This window comes from Oncorhynchus keta, chromosome 5 (assembly GCF_023373465.1).
Source record: "Oncorhynchus keta strain PuntledgeMale-10-30-2019 chromosome 5, Oket_V2, whole genome shotgun sequence".
Classification (NCBI taxonomy): Eukaryota; Metazoa; Chordata; class Actinopteri; order Salmoniformes; family Salmonidae; genus Oncorhynchus; species Oncorhynchus keta.
In genome coordinates this window covers 23,233,546-23,244,836 of record NC_068425.1, presented here as the reverse complement: position 1 = coordinate 23,244,836, position 11,291 = coordinate 23,233,546, and the positions used below count along the sequence as shown (strand labels likewise).

At 43.6% G+C, this 11,291-nt stretch overlaps 2 protein-coding genes across 2 annotated transcripts; both read right to left on the bottom strand.

Moving 5' to 3' along the window:
• Positions 1 to 60: 60 nt before the first annotated feature.
• Positions 61 to 3,552, bottom strand: LOC118371522 (60S ribosomal protein L27). Its single transcript, XM_035756989.2, has 5 exons — positions 3,405 to 3,552; positions 2,583 to 2,665; positions 2,273 to 2,442; positions 1,591 to 1,701; positions 61 to 1,414 (listed from the first exon to the last, which is right to left on the bottom strand). Exons 2-5 carry the CDS (start codon positions 2,661 to 2,663, stop codon positions 1,366 to 1,368), a joined length of 411 nt encoding a protein of 136 aa, XP_035612882.1. The 5' UTR covers positions 2,664 to 2,665; positions 3,405 to 3,552; the 3' UTR covers positions 61 to 1,365.
• A 456-nt stretch (positions 3,553 to 4,008) lies between these two features.
• Positions 4,009 to 11,101, bottom strand: LOC118371521 (RUN domain-containing protein 1-like). Its single transcript, XM_035756988.2, has 5 exons — positions 8,498 to 11,101; positions 7,359 to 7,517; positions 7,043 to 7,241; positions 6,814 to 6,909; positions 4,009 to 6,725 (listed from the first exon to the last, which is right to left on the bottom strand). Exons 1-5 carry the CDS (start codon positions 8,888 to 8,890, stop codon positions 5,863 to 5,865), a joined length of 1,710 nt encoding a protein of 569 aa, XP_035612881.2. The 5' UTR covers positions 8,891 to 11,101; the 3' UTR covers positions 4,009 to 5,862.
• Between the last annotated feature and the right edge of the window lie 190 nt (positions 11,102 to 11,291).

The window sequence follows — 11,291 nt, the reverse complement described above, 5'->3', positions numbered from 1 at the left end:
TGTCATGCACAAGTAGATGTCCTAAACGACTTGCCAAAACTATAGTTTGTTAACAAGAAATTTGTGGTGGTTGAAAAACAAGTTTTAATGACTCCAACCTAAGTGTATGTAAACTTCTGATTTCAACTGTATATATAAAAAAGAACGTCCTCTCACTGTCAGCTGCGTTTTTTTTCAGCAAACCTAATGTGTAAATATTTACATAACAAGATTCAACAACTGAGACAAACTGAACAAGTTCCACAGACATGTGACAAACAGAAACAGAATAATGTGTCCCTGAACAAAGGGGAGGTCAAAATCAAAAGTAACAGTCAGTATCTGGTGTGGCCACCAGCTGCAGGTCATCTCATGGACTGCACCAGATTTGCCAGTTCTTGCTGTGAGATGTTACCCCACTCTTCCACCAAGGCACCTGCAAGTTTCCGGACATTTCTGGGGGGGGAATGGCCCTAGCCCTCACCCTCCGACCCAGACGTGTTCAATGGGATTGGGATCTGGGCTCTTCGCTGGCAATGGCATAACCTTGACATTCCTGTCTTGCAGGAAATCACGCACAGAACGAGCAGTATGGCTGGTGGCATTGTCATGCTGGAGGGTCATGCCAGGATGAGCCTGCAGGAAGGGTACCACACGAGGGAGGAGGATGTCTTCCCTGTAACGCATAGCGTTGAGATTGTCTGCAATGACAACCTCAGTCCGATGATGCTGTGACACACCACCCCAGACCATGACGGACCCTACACCTCGATCCCGCTCCAGAATTACAGGCCTCGGTGTAATGCTCGTTCCTTTGACGATAAACGGTGAGACAAAACTGCAACTCGTCAGTGAAGTGCACCTTTTGCCAGTCCTGTCTGGTCCAGTGACGGTGCCCATAGGCAATGTTGTTGCCAGTGATGTCTGGTGAGGACCTGCCTCACAGCCTATAGCGGACAGTCTATGCACTGATCGAGGGATTGTGCGTTCCTGGTGGAACTCAGGCAGTTGTTGCCATCCTGTACCTGTCCTGCATGTGTGCATGTTCAGATCCTGTGCAGGTGTTGTTACATGTGGTCTGCCACTGAGAGTACGATCAGCTGTCCATCCCGTCTCGTTCTTAGGCGTCTCACAGTAGACATTGCAATTTATTGCCCTGGTCACATCTGCAGTCCTCATGCCTCCTTGCAGCATGCCTAAGACACATTCACACAGATGAGCAGGGACCCTGGGCATCCTTCTTTGTCAGTAAAAAGGCCTGTGTCTCTTAACAAGCAGCTTTTGTAAGCTTAATCTCCAAAACATCCTACACTTGTCAATAAAACCACAAATGAAAACAACAGTCAATGTTTTTTTTATACATTTATTAGTGAAACCAATGAACGCCTAGAATCTAAGCTTCTGGAAGAACCATTTGTTCTTGCCTGTCTTGTATCTGTGGATAGAAAAAATTTTTTTTTAGAAAAGGTTTTCAATGGAGATGAAAAAGAAAGCGTGAAATGTAATGATCCTATAGTAGTTAAGCTACTTGTATCATGTGTCAGATATTACTAGTACAAGGAACCTGTGCATTTCTCACAAGTACTGGTTCCTGGTGTGGGCAAGACTCACCTCTCCTCAAACTTAATCTTGGCCTCCCGCCTGGCTTTGCGTTTCAGGGCAGGGTCTCTGAAGACGTCCTTGTTGACGATGGTTTTGTCCAGAGGAATGTCCACAGAGTATCTGAGCACAGGGGAAAAACACAGCAAGACACTTAGTAAGACAGCTACGGCAATTTCCTATAATTTCCTACAATGACACAAGTGGATAAAACTTCACCTACTCTGAACATTCCAAGAATCAAGAATGATAATCAAACCAAGCCACCTATCAAGTTCACTAAGTACAGACAAATTTGAATTGATGCATGCAGAGATGAAATGGGTTGAACAGCCATAGACTTCACTAGCATGCTGACCCAAACCGTACTTTGCTGGCTCAGATATTTCTTTGCAGCACAGCTACTGCAACTATGGTGGATATGGATGCATAACCAGGCCAGCGCAGTACAACTTGGCTTAGGAGTGCGAAAGGGTAGTTCACCACATCCAACAGAATAGGGTCCACTCAGTACACCATATATACATTCCTTGATATTGCATCCCACTTAATAGATCCCTGCCAGAATTCCATGAAAATGTGGACATATTACATGGATGCAATACTGCTAGTCACCTACAGTTTAGTCTCACATGTCAGCCACCTAAACCACCATTACTCCCATCCTATATTCCCATGTCCACCTGGCACTGACCTGGTGGGCATGAGGTGATTGTAGTTGTACACCTTTACGAAAGCCTTGATCTTGGACCTCTTGGCAACCTTCTTCTTGCCCATGGTTGTGGTCACTTTGCGGGGGTAGCGGTCAATGCCCGAGACCAGTGCATGGCTATAAGGGCGGTCTGAGGTACCATCATCAATGTTCTGTAGGAAGAGAATCAATATAGTTAGCAGTTCAGTTGTGTGTTTATGGACCACATTGCAAGAGGATTGTCCAAGCAAACAGTAACTAATCAAACGGAGTGAAACATGCATATTTAACAATAACCAAGGATCAAAATTACCTTGACGATAACAGCTTTACGACCAGCGTAGCGCCCAGCAAGGACCATCACCACCTTCCCAGGTTTCATGAATTTGCCCATCTCTGGGTGACAAGAGAAGTGAGTTACAAAAGAAAAGCATTATTACTAGACAAGAAGCCATGGAATGGTCAATGTGGGACCATATTCACTGCTTCTAGATACAAATTTCTACTGATATCTACAGAATATTGGTATGCTATTAGCTAAACTACGTCTGCTTGGACGTCAGATGACTGGACGAGATTGCAGGAGCAACAACGACGTAAAGTAGCCAAGTCATGCAACGAAAAACAGTATTTTATGAAAAGTTAAATTACATAATGTCTTGACTGAAGTAGGTGTTAACCAACGTTCTTCAGCTGTTTTTCAGCCTTAGGTAAATGTTTGACTCGTTCTATTGTCCAGCCTAGCTAGACAGCCATCACTGTTTATTTACCTAGCTAGCTTAACGTTACCATTCAGGCAATATGTTGTATACATTCAAATAGGCAACCGAACGCCATTAACCACAATGTGCTCGGTTATCCGATTATATAAATTACATAACCGAAGTGGTAGGATTTGAATCGACATGAACCTTATCAAGCAAGCTGCCATGTTGAAACGCTAGCTATAATGGATAGCACACATATATATATATATAATTACAAATTGTTCCAATATAAAATGTAAAATTAAGGGAAATTATCACCAAACCCGGATCTTAAACGTATACTTTAGGGTAAAAAACAAGTAAGAAGTATGTAAACGTCAGGATTTATCAAGATGGTTGAAGATTATTGCGTTGAGAATTTCACTCACTGGTGCTATTCTGTGGCCACTGCTAGCAGGAAAGGAAGTTGAGAAAATTTTCGTGACCTTTGACATCAAATCAACGATGCGTCATTTCCGCCGAGCGGAACACCTCTATGCTCAGAACTAGTCCTGGAACAGTTCCTTGATTTTGGAACGTCATTAAAAAAAATGCAAGTCAGTTAAGAACAAATCCTTATTTACAATGATGGCCTATCCTAACCCGGATAACCCTGGGACAACTGTGGGACTCCTGATCACAGCCTGTTGTGATACAGCCCAGGATCAAACCAGGTTCTGCAGTGAGGCCTCTAGCACTGAGATGCAGTGCCTTAAACCGCTGCGCCACTCAGGAGCCATTTATGTCAAGCTTATAAAAGGGAACCTAGAGTCAGCCCTATATTGAGTTTCTTTGTGACGTGGCAATCAAGGCGTCGTATTCAGTTGTTGGCACAGTTGCCAGTGTTATCTGATGCTGCTATGCAAAGTGAAGGCCTGCAACTTGACTAAACTAAAGACAAAAGTGTCAGGCATCATTATTACCCCTGTATTTTATATGACTTATTAATGTGCAGTGACAACAAGTGTGTTGAAAGCAATGAAGGGGCTGAAATAGGTTTTTGAAATAGTTTATTTTCTCACATTCATAGTTATTGAACAAAAACAATAAACAGCGGTATACCTTTTTCTCAATCTGACCAGTAGGGTATGCACAGAATAACAAAAACAAATCAGAGACAGTAACTAAGTCTCATTTTTCATACAGAAATGTACATTCCTTAGTAGTAGTATTGTGATGTGTGCGTCTGTTTGTGTTAACAGTAGTTTTGACATGAGCACAGTGCATTTGAAAAGTAACAATGCAGGCTAAATGAAGGGGGTATTGATATTCATACTAACACATCAGAACTATGCAAACCAAAGTATCCCTTTCGATGTAGGACAACCTGTCCTCCCATACACTACATGGAGATGCACACCAGTAAAGCACAGACCAGATCCAAGCATAGTCTGGTAGTGGTCCGGCTGAGGCATTTGCAATTTACTATACAACAAAATAGAAATAGATCTCAATACAATACCATAGACCATAAGAGAACAGAACAGAAAGTCTGGGAGCAGCACTTAACCAGTAACAAAGTAGGTAACACCTTAATATGAGGGTTGGAAAAACCATACCAGGGATAACAGTTTTCACTTATGTGGAAATTAACAGTATCTATGGTTTGTACATTCAGCTTTTCAGGATACACCCCATGTGATTCACATGTAATAGGAAGATTTCACTTCAAGTGGTTTTCATTCACCATTCAAAAAACAAATAGAAACAGAGAAAACGATCACATCCCACAATCATCTTAAATATTAGACAATTAAATATGTAATTACATAAGCTAAATAGTTTAATCATATATGTTCATTTATTTTTTGAATCACTTCCATTTGGACCAGTAAAGCAGCAGTTAATACAGGGTCTCTACGTTTTCCACCTTCTTTAAGACACGTTAGGCAGGTTCTGCTTATTTCTCAACGGAGAGACACTACATGCTGCATTTTGATTTTCAGAACACTTGTGACATCTTTAGAATTTTTCTTTAGAATTTTGACCTCTCTTGTACATTCATTGGTGAGAGCATACACTGTTGCCATGTTCATTTGACCTGAGTGCATTGAATAGTGCGCGTCTTCTGTGAACGCAACAGTGGAGCTTTGAGTAACCACAGACAGAGAGCAATGCTCTGTGAATGTGAACTGAAGTAACCCATATTATTCTCTTCCGTAGAGAACACAAAATGTACAGTTTAGTGACAGTGCAGGATACTGGTCTGTTTTTGCCCATACTACAGAGTATGGGGAGGGAATGACTATACATTTGGTCACATTGATGATCACCCATTCTATAGGTAATCATTATACAGTAGTGAATTACTATAAAAGGCCAACCTCACGATATTATCTGCATAGGTCTGAGCTACTGTATCTCATCTCCATAGGGACAAGTCAAACAACATCACATAAAGGTAGTGTTTCCTAAGGGGAGGCAACAAGCTCCATATAATGCAATGTAACAAGTCATTAAGATCTTGATATGCTCCCTTTGTGTGGTTATGGGGGGCATGGATAAATGAAATGTTAGTTACAGATTTGCTATATAATGCATCTCAACATAGCACACTTGATGTTTGTTGACCAGCTTTGCACGGAATTCATGCCATGTTTTTAGACAGGATGCTAACAAAAATGTTTTGACCCAATGACCCAAGATAAATTTAAAGTTAAACGGATAAAGCAACATTAGCACAATTCTTTTATGCCAATTATAATTTCAGCACTTGAGGAAGACCCAAACCATGCCTTCCCTGGTCCTCAAGGGCCAGTTGATTGTATAATTTTTTTACCCTTAAATCAGGCCTGGTAACCATGTGAGCTGAAAGCATGGTTTTGGGTGTCTCTCAACAGTCCCTTCTCAGAAGGCATCCTTGATGTTCTTGAGCTGCCTCACAGCCAGGTCCACCGGCAGGTTAAACTTGAGGTGGCTGATACGTCCCAGGATGCGCAGGGCTCCCTCGAAGCCTGTCTGGGCCATGTAGCTCCAGTGCTGGTAGTGCGGGTGCACCAAGGCCCCTGACTTGCACAGCAGGTTAAGCCATGACACTAGCCTCTGCTCATTCAGAGCCATGCATACCAGAGCCTTGAACTCTGAGTCTGCTCCTCGCTTGTAGCGATCGTGCTCCAGCAACACTGAGTGAATGGCCCAGAGCAGAGATTGCTTGGGTGTGACAGTGACTGGATTACCCGCAACAGGTAGGCTGAAGGACTGCGAGAGCTGGCGGGCTGGCGACTCCACGAAGGCCTTGCCGTTTTTGGAGTGGTAATACTTGACAAAGAGCTCCCAGGGGTGGATGGTCGATGGGCCAGGTCTGTAGGGCAGCAGGCAGGAGATGGGGGCCAGCACCAGGCTCATGCCCTGGGAGGGGGAGTAGAGGCCGTGGGCTAGTAGGTCTCTCAGAGCCATGGCCAGCTCCTTCCTCACTGAGGCAGTGAGCTCATCACGGGACCCCAAGGACAAGCTGCTGTTGTAGCTGACCACATGATCTACTGAGGGCTGTCTGCACGAGGCCTGCACTCGAACCCGGTCTACAGCCCCCTCCAGACGCTGCAGCAGAGGGCCGTAGTCCTGGCCCCCTTCCCCCTGCGACCACATGCTCTGGGGAACGTGGCCAGCTGCACAGCCAAACTGGCTCACTGCAAAAATCTGCAGCACAGCCAGGGCCCGCTGGATCAGCTGCAAGCCTGTCTGCCTCATCTTCTGGGCCTGCTCTGGGTCCACTATGGGCAGGAGAAGAGAATCGTTAGAACAGATGTTTTGTGAGTGATGTTGTAGAGCCTATAATAATAATGCTGGGTGATAACTTACTTTTCTTCCTCCCTCCAGGGGCTCTGGTGTTGGGCCCTGCTGTCCTCGGCTGCTGGCTGGGTTCACCATCAGACAGAAGAGGGTTCCCTACCTCATCTGTTGGGTAAAGGGAAAATACAGTAGTAAGTCAGAATATTGGTGTAATATTTCAGTAACAAAGTGTGTATTATTGAGCTTCCAAGACACCTAACCACAGCCAACATGGCATCCCAGGCCCACTGCCACCTACCCTGGATGAAGTTGATGAACATCTCTAGGTCCCTGATCTGGGTCTTGAGCTGGTCCACCAGCTGCTCCTTGACCCTGGCTGGGTTGACTATTTGAGCGATGGCAGCGTCCACTCTCTGTCTTAGCTCCTCAGGCGTCAGGTTCCCTATGTCCTCGTTGAAGTTCACATCCAGCTTCTTGATCAACTCGTCAATGATTACCTGGCAGTGGAAGAGTGGAACAGTCATGAGTATTACCAGGACATTACACATGGGGAGGAAACAACATTGTATAGAATAGATTTTTGGGAGACTTCTGGTACATGAACAGAGCCCTACCTTCTGTCTCTCCATGACCACAGACTGGGGAAGGGAGTCGTAGCTGCCCTCCTGGTAGGCATAGCGCTCCAGGTCATCCAACTGGGTCTTCAGCTGGACGATGAGCTCCTTCTGCTTCTCCCTCTGGACCTCCAGACGCTCCCTCTTCTCCCTCTCACTCTGTGTGTAGAAGAGAGAACACAGAATACACTATCAGTGGAGAACTGGGGTGTACAAAGGGGACAGGGAGTGATGGGGAGGATCTATACACAGCCCTTATTCATCATGCATGTTTACTAAAGACAGACTAAACAGATGCTGGAGAGGAACAGAGAGCTGTAGCCATACTCACCAGGTCCTCCTACAAGTAAAGCATGTAGACACAGAGGAAATCAGAAAAATAAAACCTTTAATCAAAGACAGTATTACATAATCTCGAAGGTAAATGGAGAGTTGCATGGAGTAAACAATGGGGTTTGGTTTAGTTGTGCATACAGAAGCTATGATTACAGAGGTCAGGTCTGATATCTGTAATACTAGTGATAATGATCTTCTGGAAGCATGTTAACTGAGCCTGTCAGTCACTTATTGTGCTGATGAGATACTACCATTTTCTATCTTCCTCTGGAGATAACAGGTCTCAGGGAACAGAACAGAGAGCACAGCCTTGATATTTTGATGCAAACCAAAGCCTTAATCAAAAGCCAGGTAGCCGCCCGGAAAATTTTATTTCGTGTGAGATGTTTGACAAGATGGTGGCTGCTACTGCCTGTATGTGTGTGTGTGTGCACATGTTTCCGAGTGTTGCATCCCAGAGTGTGTCTGAGTCTATATGTGTCCATTGGTCATCATCACAGCTATCCTACTGACACTGAATGATGACCAGTCTACCTACGTAAGTAAGGGCAGCAACTAATGTGACCACCACACTCACCCCCATCCCCTCATACGGACGTTGGTGTAGGCCTAAATTGGTGTCTGCCTGTGGTCTGTTTTGTGGGGGACTAACATAACCAATTTTTATACACATAATGGATAGCTTATAGCTTGCATAATCACACAACCAAGCAATTGAGTGTTTGTGTTGACATCATTTTTCCATTGTTTACATTCTTAGATCTACCAAGTTTGCCCAACCGTGGGCTAAATGGACTACTTACCGCGTTTTCAAGCTGTTGAGAGTCCTGTGGCCTGCATCCCACAACGTGAGGACAGCCTTTGAAGGCAAACTCCTCGAGTTCTACCAGCATCCTCTCCTTCTCATCAGTTGGAGCGTGAACTATCTGCTTCAAGCGGAACTGCACTTGTGCAAAATGAGATGTCAACGCGAGGAGCGAGGAATTCAGCAGGCCCTGTTCGTCCTCCAGTTTCCTCAATCTTGCGACCATCTCCGTCTCACCAGACGCAGCTGAGCCTTTCCTCCTCGGCTCGACCGCGTTTCCCTTCCCGCTCTCATCCTCCGGACTGGCTACAGCGCCGACGGGCGCCCATCGCTCGCCAGCCCCAGCAAAGGCAGCTTCGCTGTCCGAGGTTGACAGTTCCTCTGTCGACATGTTTGAAAGGTAATAAAGACAACGTTGTCCTCCGATATTAAATGTATTGTCAACTGGAAACGACGCTTTGTTTTATCGTTTATGTACAACGTTTTAGAAATTAAAAGAATTACCACCGATGAAGCAGGTGCATCGCCATCTTGAAAGATTCATACGTCAAAGGGAGAGGCGGGCTTCCAAACGTCATAAACAGTGCCACATCATCGTAAAAGCACTGATCTGGTGTGCATATGAACTGCATGCAAGAAACAGCAATATGCCATTTTAACCTATCCGTAGCATAACTTCCCAGTGGGGCACAGTGACGAGAATAGTAGGAGTACGGTTTGTTGGTGTTTAATCCGGTGAAATAAACTGAAACATTTTATGTAATTAATTTCATTATTCTTTTGGCCAAATTTCATATACACAAATGTAAATTTACAAACAGAAAACCACATTTTCGTACCCTACAAAAAGAAATTGAACTGTATTTTAAGACGGTTAAATGCTCTACTAACAAAAACAAAAAAGCTGTTAGAATTGTAAGTATATGTATGTCCCTTAAGGTCCTTGTGTAATTGTTATGTGATATTGTACCCCCTAGCTCGATTGTCCATTGTTTGTAATCTATGTATGCTTGTGTTCCCTCATGTGCTTTATGTATTGATTTGTTGTTAATAAAATAAAATAAAATAAAAAGGTATGTAATGACAAAAAAAGAGAAAAAAAGTGTTTAATCCGGTGGTTGAGCAGAGTACCAATTTTGAAGAAACCATTTGAGTTATCCAAGCTGGTGGAGAGAGTACTGGGCAAAGTGAAGGTTGTGAGGATCACGAGAGGCCGGCTTGTTTTGATTCGGCGGATCTGAAGGAACGGCTTTAATCGATTTTCTAAATTGCTAGCCCATCCAACTACCTCATCCCCATACTATATGTATTTATTTATCTTGCTCCTTTGCACCCCAGTATCTCTACTTGCACATTCATCTTCTGCACATCAATCACTCCACTGTTTAATTTGTATATTGTATTTACTTCGCCACCATGTCCTATTTATTGCCTATTTACTGTATATAATAGACATTTTCTACTGTATTATTTACTGTATGTTTGTTTATTCCATGTGTAACTCTGTGTTGTTGTATGTATCGAACTGCTGTGCTTTATCTTGGCCAGGTCGCAGATGTAAATGAGACCTTGTTCTCAACTAGCCTACCTGGTTAAATAAAGGTGAAATAAAAAATGTAAAAGTTTGAAGTTTCGTGTGTGTCTCTTCGGAACAGGGCACCCCTCAAGGGGGTTATATCAGGCCGCCGCAGGCATCTCGTGGGAAGTTGATTTTGAAGAGATTAAAAATATTCCTGGAGTAATTTAAGTATGTTGGATGAATCATGTGATGAATGGTGAAAAAAATGAAGTCTATTTGTTCTTTTGTTTTTTTTAATGTGGATTCTCCCTACTCAAGTGTAGTTAGGGTATATTAACTAGAGTCAGAGCATTTATCCCAAGAGCAATGCAGTGTGATCATTGTGAAGATTTTGGTAATGTAGCAAGTGTTTGCAGAAGGGAGAAGCCGAGATGTCCAAGTGGAAGGGACCATAATGTTGATAAAAGTGATGAATATGTGACATGTTGCAATTGCGGTGGGAACAATGAAGCCAAGTCTTCCGAATGCCCCACAAGGGTGTAAGAGAACGAGGTGGCTTAGTCAGGGTTGGCACAGAGTATTTCATACGCAGCAGCTATGAAAAGGTTTGAATGGTGCTCCAGAAGAGTCCAAGGTAGTGGATAGGCCTAAACTGCAGGGGTGACAAAGGTGAGTACTGAGTGGACTATAGTTGGAGAAAAACCACAATCAACGTCTGATACTAATTACCAATCACCGGGAAGTTTTCTGTGGGTTTTATGGCAGACGACACCCAAAAAGGTGTATTGACGCTACCAACTGGACGGTTGGAAACCAATAAAATATAATGAATAAATCCGTACGTAATAATGATACTAACTTAACCACCCTAATAAAAAATAGCATATAGACAAAACAAACTCCAACTTCGTATTTTAGATCCCCATATCTCCCTTAGGTTCTAGGACCTGAGAGGATGTTACGGCTTGGGGAAATATTCCTTAACTCCTTTGCTGGGAAATCTTTTTGCCCCAGGAACCGCTCTGCCGCAATCACTATGATTTCCATCTTCCTGAACGTTCTCCCCACCTTGGCAGTGCCAATAATTACCATAGCTATAAATACCACAAAGTCCACCTTCTTAACCTTTAAAATGTCAGGATCCTGTTGGTGAAAGGCAACTCCTGCAGTTTTTACCTTTTTACTTGCAAGGCCTACTATAGTTACACTGATCACAAACCAACACACGCATAGTGTACAACTTATTTTTTTAAGTGGCATAACGTCTAAAACA

Excerpts from the sequence above, each read along its gene's own strand:
- LOC118371521 (XM_035756988.2), bottom strand. The coding sequence starts at position 8,890 with ATGTCGACAGAGGAACTGTCAACCTCGGACAGCGAAGCTGCCTTTGCT. Across the intron at positions 7,242-7,358 it reads TGGTCATGGAGAGACAGAAG|GTAATCATTGACGAGTTGAT; the intron begins GTAGGGCTCTGT and ends TTCCACTGCCAG. Across the intron at positions 6,910-7,042 it reads GTTCATCAACTTCATCCAGG|ATGAGGTAGGGAACCCTCTT; the intron begins GTAGGTGGCAGT and ends TTTACCCAACAG.
- LOC118371522 (XM_035756989.2), bottom strand. The coding sequence starts at position 2,663 with ATGGGCAAATTCATGAAACCTGGGAAGGTGGTGATGGTCCTTGCTGGG. Across the intron at positions 2,443-2,582 it reads GTAAAGCTGTTATCGTCAAG|AACATTGATGATGGTACCTC; the intron begins GTAATTTTGATC and ends CTCTTCCTACAG. Across the intron at positions 1,702-2,272 it reads AATCACCTCATGCCCACCAG|ATACTCTGTGGACATTCCTC; the intron begins GTCAGTGCCAGG and ends CCCTGTGCTCAG.